The sequence below is a fragment of the Sciurus carolinensis genome, chromosome 4, assembly GCF_902686445.1.
Source record: "Sciurus carolinensis chromosome 4, mSciCar1.2, whole genome shotgun sequence".
Lineage (NCBI taxonomy): Eukaryota > Metazoa > Chordata > Mammalia > Rodentia > Sciuridae > Sciurus > Sciurus carolinensis.
In genome coordinates this window covers 152,982,011-153,005,779 of record NC_062216.1, presented here as the reverse complement: position 1 = coordinate 153,005,779, position 23,769 = coordinate 152,982,011, and the positions used below count along the sequence as shown (strand labels likewise).

Below are 23,769 nucleotides of genomic sequence, written 5' to 3'. Positions count from 1 at the left end.
TTGGTGCACCAAGGGCACCCGCACTGCAGCTCCCCAGCCTCTTTGGGGGCTGGTGCAGATATTTTAAATTATCCCTGAGGGTGTGGCCACCATCATTGGAGGGGCAGCTCCCTTCTTGAGATACCTATAGGAGACTGGAGGCCCTTTGAAAAGTACCACACTTGCATAGAGATACTGAGGACTGGGAAGTTTGAGTGGTGGATAACTGTGAAACATAGATTCTTTTTTGTTTTGTTTTTAATTTTTAATTTTTAATTTTCTTCTCTTTTTCCTCACTCTATTTTCCTTTCACTTACCTATTCCCTTGGAGTCTCTTTCTTCCTTTTCTCATGATAAAGACCAACTTCTTTTGAACCACTCTCACTCTTCCCTTGATCAGGTACCTCTATTTACTCACTTATATCCTACACCCCTCCCCATCCTTTTCATCCACCACTAGAAATACTGTAGATAATAAGCAAACTTATCCTGTTTATTACAATAATATTAAAGTCTCTATAGGGGCTATCTTGTGCATATAGTTTATATTGGGTGCTGCTAATATTGATCTCCCCTTCAAAGGAGAAGTACAGGAAACCTGCAGGATCACAAGAAGCCTGCAGGGGGGAAACTGCAGTACCTCAGATCTTCACTGCTAGAAGGGAATATACAGAAACAATACAAAAGAACAGGTGAAGAAAGTATCCTTAACAAACCAAGATGCTATTTTGATGGAGACCAATGACAGCATGGCAGTAGAAATGACATAAAAAGAGTTTGGAATCTGAATAATTAAAATGATCCATGAAGCAAAAGATGAGATAAGAGAACAAATGCAGGCAATGCATGATCACTCCAATAAACAGTTTAAAAAGCAAATGCAGGAAGCAAATAGCACTTCAATAAAGAGACATAGAGTCTGAAAAAAAAACAGAAATACTTGAAATGAAAGAAACAATAAACCAAATTAAAACTCAACAGAAAGCATCACAAACAGAATAAACATCATGGAAGACAGAATCACAGACAATGAAGACAAAATATTTAATCTTGAAAAGAAAGTTGACCAAACTGAGAAGATGGTAAGAAATCATGGAGAGAATCTCCAGGAATTGTGGGATATCATGAAAAGACCAAACTTAAGAATTATTGGAATTGAGGAAGGCACAGAGATACAAACCAAAGGAATGAACAACCTGTTCAACGAAATAATATCAGAAAATTTCCCAAACCTAAAAAATGAAATGAAAAATCAAATACAAGAGGTTTACAGAATATCAAGTACACAAAATTACAACAGATCCACACCAAGGCACATTATAATGAAAATACCTCACATACAAAATAAAGATAGGATTGTAAAGACTGTAAGAGAAAAGTGTCAGATACTTATAAGGGGAAACCAATACAGATATCAGCAGATTTCTCAGCGCAGACACTAAAAGCAAGAAAGTCCTGGAACAACATATTTCAAGCTCTGAAAGAATATGGATGCCAACCAAAAATCTTATACCCAGCAAAAATAGCCTTCATATTTGAGGATGAAATAAAATCTTTCCATGATAAACAAAAGTTAAAAGAATTTACAAATAGAAAGCCTGCACTACAGAACACACTCAGCAAAATATTTCATGAGGAGGAAGTAAAAAACAACAACACAAGTCAGCAAAGGGAGAAACTACCGTAAAGGAAAAGCCAATCAAAGGAGAAACCAAGTCAAGTTAAAACCCAAAAATTAGCCAAAATGACCAAGAATACAAATCATATCACAATAATAACCCTGAATGTTAATGGCATAAACTCATTAATCAAAAGATATAGACTGGCAGATTGGATTAAAAAGAAAGACACAACAATATGCTGCCTTCAAGAGACTCATCTCATAGAAAAAGACATCTGCAGGATAAAGGTGAAAGAATAGGGAAAAACATACCACGCACATGGACTCAGTAAAAAAGCAGGGGTCTCCATCCTCCTATCAGATAAAGTGAACTTCAAACCTAAGTTAGTCAGAAGGGATAAAGAATGACATTTCAGACTGCTCCAGGGAACCATAAATCAGCAGGACATAACAATTTTGAATATTTATGCCCCAAACAATGGAGCATCTATGTACATCAAACAAACCCTTCTCAATTTTAAGAATCAAACAGACCAAAACACAATAATAGTGGTTGCTTTATCTCACAGCTCTCACCACTGGATACATCCTCCAAACAAAAACTAAACAAAGAAACTACAGAATTAAATAATACAATCAATGATATAGACTTAATGGACATATACAGAGTATTTCATACATCATCGTGCAAATATACTTTCTTCTCAGCAACTCATGGATCCTTCTCCAAAATAGACCATATGCTATGCCACAAAGAAACCATTAGTAAATACAAAAAAATAGAGAGTCTACCTTGTATTCTGTCAGACCATAATGAACTGTAATTAGAAATCATGATAAAATATAAAACAAAAACTACTACTATACCTGGAGACTAAATAATATGCTATTGAATGATGCATGCATAGCAGAAGACATCAGGGAAGAAGTAAAAAAAAAAAAATCCTTAGAGGGAAACGAGAACAATGACACAACATATCAAAATCTCTGGGACACTCTGAAAGCAGTACTAAGAGGAAAGTTCATTGCATCGAGTTCATACTTTAAAAAAAAATAAAAAAATCAACAACTGAATGACCTAACATTGCATCTTGAAGCTCTAGAAAAACCAGAACAGATCAACACCAAAAATAGTAGAAGACAGAAAAGAATTAAAATCAGAGCTGAAATCATCAAAATTGAAACAAGAGAAACAATTCAAACAATTGACAAAACAAAAAGCTGGTTCTTTGAAAAAGTAAGTAAAATAGATAAAACCTTAGCCACACTAACGAACAGAAGGAGAGAGAAAATTCAGATTACTAGAATTCCTGAAGAAAAAGGAAAGATCATGACAGACACCATTGAAATACATAATTAGAAGCTACTTTGAAAATCAATACTCCAACAAAATAGAAAGTATTGAAGACATTGACAAATTTATGGAGACATATGATCCTCCCAAACTGAATCAGGAAGATGTACACAATTTAAATAGATAATTTCAAGCACCGAAATAGAAGAAGCCATCAAAAGCCTACCAACCAAGAAAAGCCCAGGAACAGATGGATTCTCAGCCAAATTCTATAAGACCTTTAAAGAAGAATTAATACCAATATTCCTCAAAGTATTCCAGGAAAGAGAAAAGGAGGGAACCCTTCCAAACTCATTCTATGAAGCTAGTATACACTCTGATACCAAAACCAGACAAAGACACATCAAGGAAAGAAAACTTTAGAACAATATCCCTGATGAACATGGATGCAAAAATCCTTAACAAAATTCCAGCAAATTGCATTCAAAAACATATTAAAAGTAAGTGCACCATGATCAAGTGGGGTCTATCCCAGGTTTAACATCCATAAATCAATAAATATAATTCATCACATCAATAGATTTAAGGTTAAGAATCATAAGATTATTTCAATAGATGCTAAGAAAGCATTTGATAAAATATGGCACCGATTCATGTTCAAAACACTAGAAAAAAGAGGAATAGTAGGAACATACCACAACTTTGTAAAGGCTATCTATGCTAAGCCCACAGCCAACATCATTCTAAATGGAGAAAATCTGAAAGCATTCCCTCTAAAAACTGGAACAAGACAGGGGTGTCCTCTTTCACCACTTCTATTCAACATCGTCCTTGAAACACTTTTCAAAGCAATTAGACAGACCAAAGAAATTAAAGGGATACGAATAGGAAAAGAACTCAAGCTGTCATTATTTGCTGATGACATGATTCTGTATTTAGCAGATCCACAAAATTCCACTAGAAAACTTCTAGAACTAATAAATGAATTCAGCAAAGTAGCAGGATATAAAATCAATATGCATAATCTAATGCATTTCTATTCATAAGTGATGAATCCTCTGAAAGAGAAATTAGGAAACCACTCCATTCACAATAGCCTCAAAAAAAATAAAATACTTGGGAATCAATCTAACAAAAGAGGTGAAAGACCTCTACAATGAAAACTACAGAACACTAAAAAAATTGAAGAAAACCTTAGAAGATGAAAAGATCTCCCATGTTCTTGGATAGGCAGAATTAATATTGTCAAAATGTCCATTCTACCAAAGGCGCTATACAGATTCAATGCAATTTCAATTAAAATCCCAATGACATTCCTCATAGAAATAGAGAAATCAATCATGAACTTCATCTGGAAGAATAAGAAACTTCAAATAGCCAAAACACCTAAGCAGGAAAAGTGAAGTAGGAGGTATCACAATACCAGACATTAAACTATACTACACAGCAATAGTAACAAAAATGGCATGGTATTGGCACCAAAATAGACATACAGACCAATGGTACGGAATAGAAGACACAGAGACAAACTCACATAAATACTGTTATGTCATACTTGACAAAGGAGCCAAAACCATACAATGGAGAAAAGATAGCCTGTTCAATAAATGGTGCTGGCAAAACTGGAAATCCATATGCAGTAAAATGAAATTAAACCTCTCTCACCCTGCACAAAACTCAACTCAAAATGGATCAAGGATTTAGGAATTAGACCTGAGATTCTGCACAAATAGAAGACAAAGTAGGTCCAAATCATCATGTTGGCTTAGGATCAGACTTCCTAAACAAGACTCCCAAAGCACAAGAAATCAAAGCAAGAATCAATAAATGGGATGAACTCAAACTAAAATGCTTTTTCTCAGCAAAAGATACAATCAATAATGTAAAAAAAAAAAAGAGCCTACGGAGTGGGAGAAAATATTTTCTACACACACTTCAGATAGAGCACTAATCTCCAAAATTTATAAAGAACTTATAAAACTTTACACCAAAAATACAAAGGACCCAATCAATAAATGGGTCAAGGAACTAGACAGACACTTTACAAAAGAAGACATACAGGCGATTAATAAATATATGAAAAAGTGTTCAACATCTCTAGTAATTAGAGAAATGCAAATTAAAACAACTCTAAAATTTCATCTTACTCCAATTAGAATGGCTATTTTCAGGAACACAAATAATAATAGATGTTGGCGTGAATGTGGGGAAAATGGCACACTTTTACATTGCTGGTAGAGTTGCAAATTGGTGCAGTCACTCTGGAAAGCAGTATGGAGATTCCTCCGAAAACTTGGAATGGACCCACCATTTGACCCAGTTATCCCACTCTTCGGTTTATACCCAAAGGACTTAAAATTAGCACACTACAGTGACGCAGCCACATCAATGTTCACAGCTGCTCAATTCACAATAGCTATATTAGTGAACCAACTGAGATGCCCTTCAACAGATGAATGGATAAAGAAACTGTGGTATATATACACAATGGAATATTATTCAGTGATAAAGAAGAATAATATTATGGCATTTGCAGATAAATGGATGGAGTTGGAGAATATCATGCTAAGTGAAATAAGCCAATCCCAAAAAATCAAAGGTCAAAATATTTTCCCTGATAAGTAGATGATGATACAAAATGGTGGGGGGGCAAGAATGGAGGACTTTAGATTACATAGAGGGAAATGAGAGGGCGGGGTTATGAAAAATGGTGGAATCAGACAGACATCATTACCCTATGTATGTGTATGATTATACGAATGGTATGAGTCTACATTGTGCAGAACCACAGAAATAAAATAATGTACCCCATTTGTGTACAATGAATCAAAATGCAGACTGCAAAAAATTAAAAGCTAAATAAAAATAATAATTAAAAATAAAAAAAATATCTTGTATTCAAATAATAAAGAATGGGGGCACTAGTAATCTGAAAGAGAAAGGGGTTGAGGTAAAGGACATAGACAAGGACTAGGAAAAACTGAACAGAATTTCATACTGGGTTTCAATAGGTGATCCTTGCAAATCAAAGTTACTGGGTTCTTTTCAAAAGAAAATCAAAATTACTTGGTATATCTAAACTTGAAAGTTTATGATGTAAAAGTGTCAAACTCTGAGCTCCTTTGAGGCAGCTCTAGGACTTTGTTTGATATATATCACACTGTAGTACAATGCTTGGGAATGCAAGAGTTAGAACATCAGTAGATGTTTACTGAATTGAATTGAGCTGAACTAAGACATAATTTTAAAAAAAAAATGTACAGATGAAAGTTCCTTACCCTTTTAAGCCTCTATTGTTATTTTTTTTGTTTAGTCCTTCCACTATAATAACATTTTCTGCCAAATACTTTCCTTTCAAAAATTGAGTATTTGTCACATGTTATAACATATTCTAATAAACCAGAAGAAAAGGGAAATACTTTAACAGCAGAACTTCTCACATCCCTTACTGTGTTTCACTTCCTGGGGCAAAAGTTTAATACAATGCTCTATAATTGTGGGTTTCAAACTTAATTTTATAACAATCAAACCAAATTTTCAAACAAAATTCCATCAGAATCCCAATATTATAAACAAAACATAAAAACAGGTTAGGGTGCCACTACTCAAATTTGGACTTCTGAGAACTTCAGAGAAGCCCTGGGGATTCCCAGAATTCAGACTGAAAACCAGTTCTGTAGTAGTTATACCTGCACATTAATTCCCATGCATAGGACATTTCTAAATGCAGACCATTATGTGCACAGCAACTCCCAGCAATTACCAGGCTTTTGTCAGGGACAAAAGAGTCACTTTTCACCAAGCATGTTAGCTCTTTCTTATAATCACTGCCCTATTTCTTTCATCATTAGAAACATAGCTGGCCTTGGGATTTCTCAATGAGGAACAGAATAACACCCAAATTCTTCATTTTCAATAATAAAAAGAAACTTAAAATTATAAATCATAGTCTAACTTGAGGGTTAGATAATATATAATTTTAGATGCAAATCCTATGAAATTTTAAACCTGGTCTTAGTTTAGGCATAACCTTGTTTCACATTATTAAAAGTTACTCCAAAGAGGTAATTCACCTGGGGAGAGTTACAGACACAGATGTACAGGATAGCTGCCAAGTGAAAAATATCTTCTGAAAATCCATAATTCCTCACATAAAAATCTGCATTCAAAAAATCAAAGAAAACAAAAAGTCAATCATAAAACTTCAAATGCAAAAAAACAGAGAAACACAGAAATTCTTCAAAAAAAATGACCTAAATGATATCTGGACAAATACCATGTCAATAAGATAATTTAAATGCTTCTATATCAAAATGAATTGAAGCAGATCTAATCCAATTCAAATAACTATTACTAGTATTTAAACCACCATATGTATGTCAACTATGTCCAAAGAGAAACTGAAGAGGCTTACAATATTACAATACATATAAAATGGGCAGCTGAAGAAAAATAATCAAAGTATCTATTCAGAAACCACTAGAAGAAAAAAAGGGGATACAAATGATTCACTGCAACTGAGCAACCATGCAACGCCTTAGCCTTAAGAACATGGGAAGATATAAACAGTGAAATTAAATAATTCTCATTGGTCTGAACAGTAGCCCAGATTTTCAATTACATAAACAATAACTTTTTTTAAGTTATTTAAGTGCTAGAATGGGAAGTACTGCAAGCTGGAGAGAGGGGAGACCATAAACCTTCCCTTACTAAAGTGACCCAGTTCCTTTGCCCTTTGATTTACATCCCTGCTGGCCTCTCACTTCAGCAAGTCAGAAGCTAAGAACAGCCTCATTCACTGCCTCAAAACTATCACCAGAATGGTATCACCCGGCAAACTCTTTCCTCAGGGACTTTGAACCTCCTGTTCCCTCTACCTTGAGAGAATTTTCTAGAAAGGGCATATTTTATCCAACAAAACTAAATTTTTCAGAAAGACAAATACTCACCATGAGAAGCAATTTGCTTTAAATAAATTCGAGTTGACTCTCCTTCTTTATAATTTTCCAAAGGGATTATCAGACCTTTGTTTCTCTTCAGGTTGATTAGTGGTTCTATTGCAATCAGAAGAGTTAAATCCTTCTCTGCTTTCTTTGACTCTGGATCATCCTGCCTCTTAGAGAAGAACATCCCACAGGTTAAACAGCAATCCAATGTCATTTTAACAAAACAAAAACAAATGGATGGTTTTGTATATACTACCTGGAGAAAATAAATAAGCTGCATAGCTGAAGATTCAAATAAACTCCATTCTTCATAAGTAAATGCTAATTTTATAAATTTTACAGCAGCTTCCAGAGAAATAACATTTGCTCTTTCCATCAAAAGTTCCAAAAGAGAGGTGTTGGGAAAACCAAGCATTCCACTTGGACCAATACTTGACACTAGAAAAGAGAGAGGTTTGAAAAGCACCAGTGCAAAGATATATTGTCTAAACATTAGATACCAGACACAGCCAAGCACTAGGAAATAATGGAAAGAAAAGGACATAATCCCTATGTTCACTGAGTTTACACTCTAGAGGTACAAACAAGAAATTTAAGTGGGCAAAAACAGGCTGCGGCAGAGACAATCTGGAAGAGCAACCAACACAGGCTTGGTGGGGAAGTCTACCCAGAAGAAGTGTAGAATCACAAACAAAATTAGCAATAGTGGACTAGCCAACTGGGCAGCTAGGTGTTGACTGGAAACTCAAGAAAGAGATGTTTAATTGGCATATATAGCTTGTAGAATCACCATTACACACTCATAGTAAATGGTAGGGCAATCAACTGCAGTAACAAAACCACCAAGAGTGAAGAAGGAAAGCACTGAAAGGTGACCCTGGAATAAGCAATAAGAATGTCCAGGACATTCTCAGTAGTGTTGGGGACAGACGCTTTCCTGGCATATAAATTTCAAGAAAAGAATTTGGAACAGTGAAAATATCCATTCCTTCAATAAACCTAACGGTACCAAGGAGAAGACATGTAGGGAGGAAGATTGAATGAGGACACGAGATAAAGTGACTGTCCAGAAGGATACAATTTCCAGACAAAGAGGGAAAGAGGAGGAAACTCCCTTCCTTGGAAAGGAAGATGAAGATGAAGATGGAGGCATTAGGGTTTAAGCAAAGGGAGGCAAGGAAATTCTCACCAAGAACTTGTATATTCCTTGTTAAGAGATGAGCCCTAACTGGCACCAGACGCTCCCTGCCTTCAGATGAGTGCACAGACACACCCCCCACACACACACCATACACATACAACCACACACATGCCATACCACAGACACAGCACACATACACACAACCACACAACATAAACAAATACACTACACATGCAACACACCTGCCACACCACACACAATGCACAACATACATACACCACACACAAATGACAGAGTACAAACACACCACTCAAGTATAACCACACACAGAATGATGCCACTTCACATACAACACATACACGAACTATACATTACACACATGCCACATCACACATGCCACACAAAACACACATATGCATAACACACTCCATACACATGCACACCACACACACTCTACACACAACACACTCTGCACACATACCACATGCACATACCCACACACCCCACACCAACACACACATACACACACCATGCACATACACAAAACATACCAACACACCACACACGCATACACTACACACACCACATATACAGAAAAACACACCACATACATGCCACAGGCATGCCAATAGCACAAACTCACATACCACACACGTTTACACCATGTGCATATACCACATACACACACAAAATACACATCACATACCACACACACGTCCCATATCACACAACACACGTAACACATATGCTTACCATATGCACATGCCATGTACATCCATACCACACACACTTCACACCACACACAACACACGCATACATACTACACACACCACATACATCACACACAGAAATGACACACCACAAACACCCACTCACAACACACATACACTCACATGCATACCAAACAATCACCACACATACCTCACATGCAAACATACTATACACACATGCCACACATACCACACATCAACACACCATATCCACACACTACACACTACACCAACACACACATGACACACACAAATGCACACCACACACACACACATAATACCAACACACACCACATACACATGCAAACACAAACATACTAAACTCACCTGAAAGTACACAAGCAGAGGTCTTGCTTTTCACCTCTCCTCTTACGTGGACATTTTCAACAAACCAACCGATTGATGCAAAGCAACATAAGGTAGTAAGCTCATGAGGAAAGAAAATTAAATGTGCAAACATCTTCAAATAAAACCACAAATTAAGCTTCCTTTGCCAGAGGATGCAGGAAAATGGAACAGAATGAGCAAGAACTTAAGCACCACAAGTGTTCTCTCAGAGAAGTAAGGGGACATTAGAAACATGAAGCAAGATTAAGCTGCTGGGAATAAAATGTGCATCACTGTTGATACAAAGAGTTCAGTAGGGAGACAGAATAACAGAATAGAAAGAATCAAAGAACAAATTAGCGACCTGGAAAACTGGATTGAGGAACCTCCATAGAAAACAACAGAAAGGAAAAAAGGGATGAATAGAATGAAGTAAGATATGGCAAGTAGACAGAAGTGTTCATTTCTGCCTAAAAGGTGACTTGAAGAACTGAAAAAAAAAAAAAAAAGGAAATATAGGGAAGAGATAAAGTGCTAACATGAAAAATTAAAGAAAGATATAAGAGCTCAAATACCCCCTAGATTGTTAAACCTACCTCTACACTCACTATAATGAAATGTAGGACTGTCATAGGAAAGAGAAAATTGTAGAAGCTAAACATATAAATCATTAAATATATAAACCAAAATTTAACTGACATTAGACTTCTCAACAGAAACACTAAATCAAGGTTAGAGAGAAAAATTATCAAAAATTTAAAAGAAACAAATAAATACCATTTCCAGCTAAATCACTTCAAAGCTCTCAGTGTTTGTATCTGAGCAAAAAGAGACAAATTTAAGATGAAGCAATGAAAATGGAAAACAACAATGAGGAAAATTTAATAAAGGTATCTACTGCCTTAAAAAAGGTATGATCAGGACTTGTATCTAGAACATAAAAAAAAAAAAACTTTCAAAACTCAAGAAAAAAACAAATCAATCCAATTAGTAAATGGGTAAGAGACTGAAGAGAGAGTATGCAGATGGCAAATAAGCACACAAAAAGCTGTTCGATATCTTTAGCCATTAGGGAAATGCAAGTTAAAGACACAGTAAGATACCATTATACACGCACAAGAATAACTAAAACAAACAAAAAGGCGATAATGCCACTGTTGAGGATGTTAAGAAACTGAATCAGGAGACAAAAGTAGTAGTTACTTTCCAGGTTGCTCTGTGGCTTGAAACTAGAAAGTAGGTAGGCAGCTTCTTAGTAAGGTGGGTGGGGAAAAAATAATTTTATGGGAAATTAATACTGGACACTCAAAGCAGTTCAGGGACTCAGGAGGTTGGACATAATAAAATAAAGAAGAAATCTTAATTCTCTGAGGGCAAAGTGGAAGGATAAGGGAATACAGGGAACCTGGATTTTGAGGAGGCCAATGGTGTGTCTTGGTACAGAGAGATCAGGGATCAAAGACACCGCCGACCTGACCCAGAAGGTGCGCTGCACAATATCCTCATGTGGGAAAGATGCACGCCTCTCCCCCTGCCTGTGGAGAGCCAAGGAAGGGGCCATCTTGCAGCTGCACTGCGGTGGCCAGCAGCTATGGGAGATGAGTCCTGGTAAATTGGAGCCGGGTTCAAAAAAAACAGGCCTGGCAGATGCCAGCTGCATATCATACAGTATACCTAGGAGACCAGGAGAAATTCAGATGCAGAAAGGGTTTTACATAGGGTAATACGGGTCATGGAAACCCACCCAAGGCCCTCCTACCCCTTGAGTCTGGAGGTTCGCAGGGCCCACTGGGAAGACCAAGCCTGGCCAGGAATTCAAGTGGATGGGGGCTGGTGTAACCAAGCTTAGGGACTAAAACCTGGGAGACCAGGAAAGGCAGGGTCCACAGGTGACCGAAGAGGTGAAGGATTTGCTCCTCCAGCATGTTAAGTGGAACTCAGGAGAGACTACAGGGGTGGAAAAGCAGCTTCTGGGTACTGGAGGCACACTAATCCCCACCCAACCAAGCACCTGCAGCCTACCTAGACCTAACCCCGCCTCCAGGAGCTCTGCCTGTGGGAGCTCCTCTCACAGAACTCCACAGCGACCACACAGCGGACATCACTCTCCAGTCCACCCTACACACACTGCCAAGAAGGGAAGAAGCTGAGAATTTTTGAACTACAATTGGCAACCTGAGGAACACACAAAAAGGGAAGGGTGTAACGGTCTGCACCCACTGCTCTTGTGCACACGATATGCCTCAAAAAGAAATGGAAGGAAATATATTTGGGAGTAGACAACAAATATATATTCTCTTTGACAATTTTTGACTGCAACAAAAACAATTCCTTCATTTGCACTGAGAATTTTTTTTCTCTTCTCTTTTTTTTCTGCTTAATTGTGAGCTGAATGTTTCATGGACACTTATACATATATGTCCCTTTGTTCTCATTTCCAGCATTTTTTGAAAGTAATTATTTTTCATGGCTCAATCTTTTGAGGGTGTGGATGTTTAATTACTATATTTTGGTTTAAGTTTTGGGTTTTTTTCATTTGCCTGTTTCTCTTGACTTATTTTCTCTCCTTTCTTCTGCTAACAGCCAAACTCTATTGTTCTCTCTTTCACTCTTCCTTTAATTTTTTACTTCTATTTTCTCTCCTCCTCCCCTCATAATCATTACATCCCACATCTCTTCTGTACTCTCCCTGATCACCTTTCATAATTGCAAAACATTTTGCAAAAATGCATTTTTCACTGTTGGCAATAGCAGTACTGATCATTTCTGTCTCTGATGACAATTAATATTGTAGATGTCAGTAGGAACTGTTTGGTTTAATGTTGCATATTGTTTGCATTAGTTGTTATTATTTATCTCTCCTGAAGCTGTGAGGTACTGGAAACCTTCAGGGACACTATAGGTTCACAAGGCAGAAACTCTACTGCCTCAGATTCATACTGTTAGATGCGTAGACACAAGAAATGAAAAAGCAAGAGAATAGACCATCCCAAACAAACCAAAATACCTCAATATCAGAATCCATTTACACCATCGTTCCACTGTGGTGTTAGAGAAAGAATTTAGAAAGTTCATAATTAAACTGATCCTTGAGGTAAAAGACAACATAAGGAGCGAAATCAGAGAGAAAACATGAGAAGTAACAACAGATCACTTTAATAAGGAAATCGAGATTCTGAAAAAGAACTATTCAGAAATCCTTGAAATGAAGGAAACAATAAACCAAATTAAAAATTCAATGAAAAACACCACCAGCAGACTACAGCACTTGGAAGAGTTCATTTCAGGCAATGAAGACAAAATATGTAATCTTGAAAATAAAGTTGACCATGGTGAAAAGCTGTTAAGAAACCAAAAACAGAACTTTCAAGAACTATGGGATAACATGAAAAGACCAAACTTAAGATTTATAAGGACAGACAAGGACTCAGAGATACAAACCAAAGGAATATAAAATCTTTTCAAAGAAATAATATCAGAAAATTTCCCATACCTTAAGAATTAAATGGAAAAATCAAATAAATACAGGAGGTATATAGAACTCCAAATATACAAAAATACAACAGATCCACAACAAGGCACATTATTATGAAAATAGCTAACATACAAGAATAAGGATAGAATTTTAAAGACTGCTAGAGAAAAATGACAGGTCACATTTAGGAAAATCAGTCTGGATTTCAGCTGATTTCTCAGCCCAAACCCTCAAAGTTAGGAGATCCTGGAATAATATATACCAAATTCAAAAAGAAAATGGATGCCAATGAAGAATACTATACCCCAGAAATTTTAAGCTTCAGATTTGATAAAGAAATAAAAAGTCCATGATAAGCAAAAGTTAAAAGAATTCACAATTAGAAAGCCTATACTATACTATATACTCAATAAAATATTTCACAAAAGAAACATTAAAAATAAAAGTAAAAACCAGCAAAGGGAGGAACCTAGATGCCCTTCAATTGATGAATGGACAAAGAAACTGTGGTATATATATACACAATGGAATATTACTCAGCCATAAAGAAGAATAAAATATGGCACTTGCTGGCAAATGGATGGAGTTGGAGAATATCATGCTAAGTGAAATATGCCAAACCCAAAAAACCAAAGGCCAAATGTTTTCTATGATAAGTAGATGATGATACATAATAGTTGGGGGATAATGGGGGGGGGGCAAGAGAAGAATGGAGGAATTTTGGATTATGTAGAGGGAAATGGGATGAGAGAGATGGGGGAAGGAAAGACAGTGGAATGAGACAGTATTACCCTATGTACATGTATGATTACATGAACAGTGTGAATCTGCATTATGTACAACCAAAGAAATGAAAAGTTGTACCCCATTTGTGTACAATGAATCAAAATGCACTCTGGAAAAATAAAAATAAATAAATAAATAAAGTCATACAAAAGAAAAAAAGAAACAGCAAAAGAAAAAAAGTTGGTTCTTTTTGAAAAAATAAATAAAATTGATAAACCCTTAGCCAAGCTAAAATGAAGAGAAAGAGAAAACTCAAATTACTAAAATTCATGGTGAAAAAGGAAATATCATGGTGGTTACTACTGAAATATAGATAATAATCAGAAACTATTTTGAAAATTTATACTCTAATAAAATAGAAAAACTTGAAGACATTGCTAAATGTCTATAGACATATGACCTACCCAAATTGAATCAGGAGGACATAGAAAATTTAAACAGGTCAACTTGAAGTAATGATATTGAAGACACCATCAAAAGCCTACCAACAAAGAAAAGCCCAGTACTGGATGTATTCTTGACCAAGTTCTAACACACCTTGCAAGAAGAACTAACACCAAGGCTCTTCAAATTATTCCATGAAATAGAAAAGGAGGGAAACCTTCCAAGCTCATTCAATAAGGCTGGTATCACCTTGATACCAAAACCAGAAAAAACACATCAATAAAAGAAAACTTCAGACGAATATTCCAACGAACACAGATGCAAAAACTCTTCTTTTGGGAGGAGGAGTTACTGGGGATTGAACTCAGGGGCACTCGGCCACTGAGTCACATCCCCAGCCCTATTTTGTATGTTATTTAGAGACAGGTTTCACTGAATTGCTTAGCACCTCACTTTTGCTGAGGCTGGCTTTGAACTTGTGATCCTCCGGCCTCAGCCTCCCCAGTCTCTGGGATTACAGGCGTGTGCCACTATGCCCCGCTGCAAAAATTCTTAATAAAATACTGGTAAATCACATACAGAAACACATTTAAAAGATAGTGCACCATGATCATGTGGGGTTCATCCCAGGGATGCAAGGTTGGTTCAACATACAAAAATCAATAAACATATTTCATCACATCAATAGGCTTAAAGACAAGAATCACATGATTGTCTCAATAGATACAGAGGAAGTATTTGACAAAATACAGCATCTCTTCATGTTCAAAACACTACAAAAAAACAGAATAGTAGGATCATACCTCAACATTATAAAAGCTACATATGTTAAACCCAAGGCCAACATCATTCTAAACAGAGAAAAACTGAACGTATTTTTTTCTAAAAACTAGAACAAGACAGGGATGCCCTGTTTCACTACTTCTATTCAAACATAGTCCCTGAAACTCTAGCCATAGCGGTTAAGCAAAAGAATGAAATTAAAGGAATATAAATAGGAAAAGAGGACCTGACAACAGGATCATATGTTTAGAAGACCCCAAAACCTCTACCAGAAAGCTTCTAGAACTCACAAAGGAATTCAGCAAAGTAGCAGGATATAAAATTAATACCCATAAATCAATTGCATTCCTATTCATCAGTGATAAATCAGCTGAAAGAGAAATTAGGAAAAATACCCATTCACAATAACCTCAAAAAAATAAAATACAAAATACTTGAAAATGAATCTAACAAAAGAGGTGAAAGACCTTTACAAGAAAACTACAGAACTCTAAAGAAAGAAATTGAGGAAGATCTTAGAAGATGGAAAGATCTCCCATGTTCTTGGATAGGCATAATTAATATTGTCAAAATGGCCATTCTACCAAAAGCATGATATGGATTTATGCAATCCCTATTGAAATTCCAATGATGTTCTTCATAGAAATAGAAAAAGCAAACATAAAATTAATTTGGAAAAATAAGCTGCTCAGAATAGCCAAAGCAATACTTAGTGAAAAAAGTGAGGCAGGAGGCATCACAATACCCGACCTTAAATTATACTATGAAAACAGCATAGCATTGGCACAAAAACAGACATGAAGACCAATGGAACAAGAGAAGACACAGAGACAAACCCACATAAATACAGTTATCTCATATTAGACAAAGGCACCATAAACATATATTAGAGAAAAGGTAGCCTCTTCAACAAATGATGCTGGGAAAACTGGAAATCCATATGCAGTAAAATGAAATTAACCTCTATCTCCCACCCTGCACAAAACTCAACTCAACCCTAACCTAGGCATTAGACCAGAAACCCTGCACCTATTAGAAGAAAATGCAGGCCCAACATTCCATCATGTCTGTTTAGGAACTGACTTCCCCAACAAGACTCTTATAGCACAAGAAGTAAAATAAGAATCAATAAATAGAATGCTATCAAATTAAAAAGCTTCTTCACAGCAAAGGAAACAATCAAGAATCTGAAGAGAGAGCCTACAGAATGGTAGAAAATCTCTGCACCTGAACCTCAGAAAGAGCCTCAATCTCCAAGATTTATAAAGAACTCAAAAAACTTAACATCAAAAACAAACAAATGGACAAATAATCCAATCAATAAATGGGCAAAGGAATTCAATAGGCACTTCACAAAAGAAATACAAATGGTCAACAAATACATGAAAAAATGTTCAACATCTCTAGCAATTAGAAAAATGCAAATTAAAACTACACTGATTCCATCTCACTCCAGTCAGAATGCCAAAAATCAAGAATACAGCAACAACAAATGTTGGAAAGGGCGTGGGGGAAATGGTACATTCATGCATGCTGGTGGAACTTCAAATTGGTTCAACCACTCTGGAAAGCAGTATGGAGATGTCTCAAAAAACTATGAGTGGTACCACCGTTTGACCTGGTTTGATTCATAGGTATATATCTAAGGGAGTTAAAATCAGCATAGTACAGTGATGCAGTCACATCAATGTTTATAGCAGCTCAATTCACAATAGCTAATAGGTGCCCTTCAAAAGATGAATGGTTAAAGAAAAGGTGATATATATGCACAATAGGATATTATTCAGCCATAAACAAGAATGACTTTATGCCATCTGCCAGTAAATGGATTTATCTGGAGACATCATGCTAAGTGAAATAAGCCAATCCCGAAAACCAAAGGACAAATGTTCTCGTTAATATTTGGATGCTAACACACAACAAGCAGGGTAGGGAGTACAGAAGTTCTATAAATATGTCAAAATATGTTATACTGTGATATATAACTAAAAAGAACACATTTTTTAGAAAAAGAAAAGAAACTGGATCATTCACATATTGGTGATTGGCATAGTAAATATTTCGGTGAAGCTAGAGAAGAGTATAACAGTTTCTTACAAAGCTAAACACTCATTTCCGTATGAACCAGCATTCAGACTCAAGTTTATATCCCAATTACAGATTTCTTTCTTGAGTTTCCAGTCTACATAATTTTTTTCACATAAAAACCCCTACTTAAGGAACTGAGAGTATAACTTATGAGTAGAGCACCTTCTTACCATGCATAAGGTCCTGAGTTCAATCTCAGCACCACAAAAAAAAAAGAAAAAAAAGAAAAAAAATCTGGATACAAATCAAATGTTCTTCAATAAGTAAGTGGTTAAACAAACTACAGAGTACCATACCATGGAATACTATTCATCAATAGGAAGTTACACACACAAAAATTGGGTACCTCTCAAGGGAATGTTGCTGAGTGAAAAAACCAACAGAGCACTAAAAGCACCTAATTTAAGAAAAAGAGGTATTATAGTTAACAGGGAAAGGAAGCTCTCTTCAAAAATTGGTGCTGTGCCAACCAGATATCCATACAGAAATAAGTAATTATTGATCCCTACTTTATACCAACAAAAAAGACCTAAATATAGACTCAATAGAAAAGAAAAAAATATAATAACACTTATAGAAGAAAACACAAGGCTATATTTATGACATTTGAGTAACAGAAATTTCTTAAACATAACACAAACATGATTAACTATGAAGAATGTATTGATATAGTGGACTACATTAAAATTAAGAATTCATTTTCTCAATGGATACCATTAAGAGATTGAAAAGGCAAGCTACCACGTGGGGAAAAAAAGACTGTACAATGCATGAATTCGATAAAGGTCTCATATCCAGAATATATAAAGAACTCCTGCAAGCCAATAAAGAGATACACAGACCAATAGAAAAATGAGCAAAAGATTTGAACAGGCCCATGAGAAAACATGATATCTAAATGGAAAAAAAATGTTTGAAAACATGCTCAACTTCATTAGTTATCAGAGAAATGCAAATTAAATCCACAATGTAATACAAGTGAATCCACACCAAAATAGACTAAGTGGAAAAGACAGATATTGCTAACTAACAGTATGAATTTGGAGCAACTGGAACTCTTACAAAATAATGGTGGGGGTGTATATTACTCCACTAAAACCAAACATGGGCATATCCTATGCTGTCGCAATTCTATTCCAACAGAAGTGCAGAATAGAAGTTTGAGTTTTAAGATCTCTCTTTCTATAATTTATAGAACAAGCAGTTGAGAAAAAAAATCAGTAGTGATGGAGAAGGTCTAATCACACAATTTACAAATTTGACTGAAGAAACATGTACAAAGCAATGCACCCATCAAGAAATACAGTGTGGTGAAATGGGGTGGCAGAGCACTTGCCTAGCATATGTGAAACACTGGATATAATCCTCAGCACCACATAAAAAAACAAATAAAATAAAAACATATTGTCCATCTATGACTATAAAAAAATTTTAAGTAAAATATAAAGTGCATATAATTTTCCAAAACCTGGCTATAGTCAGGTCATCATAAGAAATGAATATCTCTGTCTTGAACAAAGAAGCAAAAACGAAGTAAACACTAGCAAACAAATCAAGCAATATAATCCTCATTTAGAAAGTAGATCTATTCCAAAAATACAAGGTAGCTAAAAATTAGCTAAATACAAGGTAGCTAAAAAACAATGCAATTCACCCTACTAATAGAATAAAAGAGAAAGCCCTTTGGTCAACACAGTGAATCTTGATAAACACAGAAAAGACTTTTGATAAAATTCAACAACTATTCAAACCAACAAAAGATACTTAGAAAACCAGGAATAAAAGAAACTTCTTTGATCTGTAAAAGACTCACTATATAAATTCTTCTGCAAATATCTTGGTATCTTTTTTTTTTTTTTTTTTTTTCAGTGCTGGGGATCAAACCCAGGGCCTTACACATGAGCACATACACTGAGTGGTATGTGCTCACACCTCAAGTCCCAAGCAAATATTTTAACTATCAAATATTGGAAACGTTCCATTTAAGATCAAAAGTGAGACAAGTATGTCTGAAGACACCACATCTTTCCCGTGTATTTACTGAAGGTCCTAACCAGTGCAAGAAGTCCAGAAATGAAAGAAAAAATAAATTAATTAAAAGATTAAGAATTGGAAAGAAGGATATAATTGTATAGATGATTATATGCACAAAATAAATTATTTGAATTGTCAAATGACTACAGCAAAATTGCTGAATTCAAGGTCAATATATAAATGGAAAATTATTTATTTATCAGTTTCTCATAACTTCCATGCTAAAACTTTTGTTAATCATGGCTACTGTAAAATAGTCTCTTAATATCTTACTCATTAAAAGTTCTTTTCCAGCTATAAACAGTTCTGAGACAACATCACGAAGTTCCACTTCATCGGTTACAATAGGACCAGTTTGTAGTGTTCGCCTGGTTGGATCAGAAAGAGCTTCCAAGACAGCCAGAAAGCGGGATGCAGAGCTATCAAACATTTCATCCAACAGCCGCTCTGTAATGGTACGTGGCCATGGCAACTGGAATTAAGGGGGAAAAAATGCAGTCCATTTTATAAGGCAAAGAAAAATAAGGTCTGTTTATCCAATGCTGAAAGACAGAGGTTGGTTTAACAGTGGGATGAATGTTTTTAAGTTTTAAATTTTTGAGATGTCACTCCAGACTCCATTTAAGCTTATGTCATGCTGTTATTACATCAAAGACTTTGCCATTTGTTTCTATGTTTGTGTTTCCAAACACAAACCAGCTTCATCTCCATACACTTTACGGTACCCTATCACAGCCTTAAGGGACCAATACTCAAACTTCGGTTGCCTAACCATCACTTGGGTGCTTTTTAGATTCAAGACCAAATCTCTGGATATTCCATGGGTCCAGGTAAGGCACTATTACTAAAGTACTGCAGGAAATTCTAAAGTAGAATGTACTGGAACTCCAACTTGAAACAATGTTTTACATAATAAATAACTAGATTTGTGGTAGATAACTCTAAGGAAGAGTTGATCAGCTGTGTTCTCATAAGCTAGGGTCAGGCCTGATTTCCCAGCCCCTCTGCTCTATACTGTCCTGGGATGGCTTCGCCACCTGCAGGATGGCCCATCTACATAAATGGCCTTTTCTCTGCATTTAGGTTGCCTGTAAGGTAAGACCAGTACCTCTAGTTGGCGTTTCTAGAATCCATATTCAGTTAAAATACTAACCATATTTTTCATGATTTTCTTGGGTTGGGGGGGGGGGTGGTGTTTGTTTGCTTGTTGTTTTCTCCTCTTCTCGGGGCTCTGGACTATTCTCCCCCAAACATCGACTCCCCTACTCATCAGCTTCTATGCCTTTTCATTGTACAAACCAACTAATACGTTAAAAACTCAATAAAACTTTAACTCCATGCTGTGCCCTTTCTTTCCTTATAAACAGAGGAAAGGGTTTCTTTCAAAATTTGTATTACATGTTAAAGCAGAGCTTTAAAGAATACATATTCAAAAAACATAATGACTTTCCAATAATTAGAAGTATTCAAAATGAAACCGTAGTTTTTCACCAAAAAGAGTAAATTTGTTCACAAAAATATCATAGAAAACAAGCAAAAATAAGAATAGAATATTTATCAGAGCTATGATAAATACTAAGCAAAACATTTTAAAATATAAATATTCGTAATACCAATAAAAAGCAGTAAAGCTAAAGCAATAAAAACAATGGAGTGTCAAGTATGACAAAAGAAATATTAACTTCTATTAAAAATGAGTCAATGAGTTCATTCAAATATATTTTAAAGAATAAAATATCAGTAGATAGATTGAAAGAATTCATTAAAAAGGAAATAAAAAGAGTAAACACAAATACAAGAGAAAGGATCAAAGTTAAAATGACAAGTCATTCAATTGTAAAGGTGAATTAGTAAAACACATAAATAAATTTGCTAACTGATCTAGCAAAAAAAATTCCAACAAATAATGCCAAAATAATAATACATTGCAATAAAATTGGTAAATCCTTGAAAATAGGAATACTCAAATTGGAAACACTTTGGCACTATTTGCCAAGAGAAAATAAAAATATTTGTATGCCTTGATTCAGAAATCCTACATTTTTTATCTATAGGAAATAAAAGAAAAAATAGTATTCCTGAAGACATGAGTTACATCAATATTTATAACAGTAAAAAATTGGAAATAAATAATAGCAGTAAAAATTAGACTAATTAGGGTACAGATACAGCCTAGGATATATTATACAACCTTTCAAAATGTTAGAGTAAATGAGAATCTAAATGACATAACCCACATAGTCCATTCCACCTCTAAATGCTGTGGTCTCCATGAATCTACTCCATGAGATACTATGCTTACTCTCCAACATGCTACACCTTCCCCAGTTGAAATCCATTTCTTGTCCCCAACAAACTGGCCTCTAAACTACGATCATGCTCCGCTTCTTTACTTAGAATGTTCTCTACTCCCTTTCTAGCCAAGTCCTGTCCATTATTTTCCAAGACCATTTAAAAGGCCAGGACCATGACTTAGTCTTTTCAGTATTCCACTATACTTGAAAACACAGGTATTCAATACATGATGGTTGAGTACATGAATGAATAATAAATAAACAAGTATAATAGCTAATAGTTACTAAAGACCTACTATGAGCAGGAACAACTTTATGTGTGTAAATCATTTAATCCCCACCACAAGTCATTTAATCCCCACCACCATTATTTCCTTCTTAAAACTTATCATGAGATATAATTTTGTTTATCATGTAGTTTCTCCACTAAAATGTAATCTTATCTATCTTGTTCACATAGCAGACAATTTTAAATTTTGTATTGAATGAATCACTAAATGGTTGGTCATTTGGAGTCTGAATTAGTAGTTCTTTAAATAAATCTTTGAAAGTCAAAATAATTTATTGTGAGATAAGAACTGAAATACAAACAAATGTTCTCAAAAATAGAGATAACGTATATTGAAATTTCTTTATTTTGTGGAAACATAATAAAATTATTTCATACTTACAAAGTAGGACATTTGTGCAATATATGTCAAGGTAATATAATATTATTTTAAAAAGAGCATGTTAACTAATCTCTGTCAAAACTACCCACTAAATAATTACAATTGTTTTCTGAAAAAAACAAAGTACCAGAATTTTTCATACAACAATAATCTTGAACGAAACTAGAAATAAATGAGCTTCTAATATAAATTAATTTTATATATTTTTCTTTGAAAGTATATTTAGGTTTGCTACCAGCATGACTGTAAGTCCTAATATGCTAAGTTATGACAATCTTGTAGCTTTGGATATTTAATTTTGGTTTGCACAGTGGAAAAAAAATGCTCATAAGGGAAAAAAAATTGCCCCCTACCCTCTCACAAAAACAACAGCATTGTTACTTAACAATACCAGCAGTTTATCCAAGGAATTGCGTATGATTTGTCAAGTTATCGCTGTCACATGCTGATCAATTACATGCTATTGATCAGTATGGGACATAGTTTTAAAGGAATATATGATATGTACTTCTGGTTACACTACAATAGCACTCGAATAGTACCATGTTCAAATATTGGTACTTAATTCTCATGACTTCTTTCAAAGAAGAAAAAGAATTATTCCTAAATGTCATAAGAACTGAGGACAGCACAGTTCTTGGAGCAGTGAGAACACATTGGTCTGAGAAGCAAATTTTCATTCTAGTTCTGCCAGCAGTTGGCTTATGACCCTGAGCCAGTAACTTAAATATTCAAGCTTCATTTTCATCATTTATGGCAGAAAAGAACTGAACCAGGTGCTTTCCCAAGTCTCTTGCAGGTTCTGAGGCTCTGTGACTCTTCTGTGAGAAACTGCTCATCTTTTTCCCCCTCACTTCCGTTGACAGTCCCTATATATGAGCTCATAGAAGAGAGTTGGTGGCCATGTCGGGCAGTTGGAGACAGCTTCAAAGAGCTACCAAACTGGACCTTGAATGACGGAGCTCAGAAAAGGCAAAGTGGGGAGTGGGAGAAGAAAGAAGGCAGGAGGGCGAGGAGACCCCACAAGACCTAGCTTCATCTTACTCCCTCCCCTGTGACAGTCCCTAGTGCTGTTTGCCACTAGGGAGGGACTGAGTGACTAGTTGTGACATGAAAGGAGAGACTCGTGTCACTTCCATGCGGAACATCATGACACGGGGAAGATCTTCCAGAGCT

The 23,769-nt window shown here is 35.5% G+C and overlaps 1 protein-coding gene across 1 annotated transcript in view; it reads right to left on the bottom strand.

Moving 5' to 3' along the window:
* The window catches only part of Cfap54 (cilia and flagella associated protein 54), a 315,326-nt gene that overhangs the window by 265,033 nt on the left and 26,524 nt on the right, over positions 1–23,769 (bottom strand). The window contains exons 9-12 of the mRNA XM_047551199.1: positions 19,902–20,100; positions 8,097–8,278; positions 7,844–8,009; positions 6,968–7,053 (exon numbers count right to left, since the gene is read on the bottom strand). Coding sequence (XP_047407155.1) covers positions 6,968–7,053; positions 7,844–8,009; positions 8,097–8,278; positions 19,902–20,100 — 633 coding nt within the window. The remainder of the gene's footprint in view (positions 1–6,967; positions 7,054–7,843; positions 8,010–8,096; positions 8,279–19,901; positions 20,101–23,769) is intronic.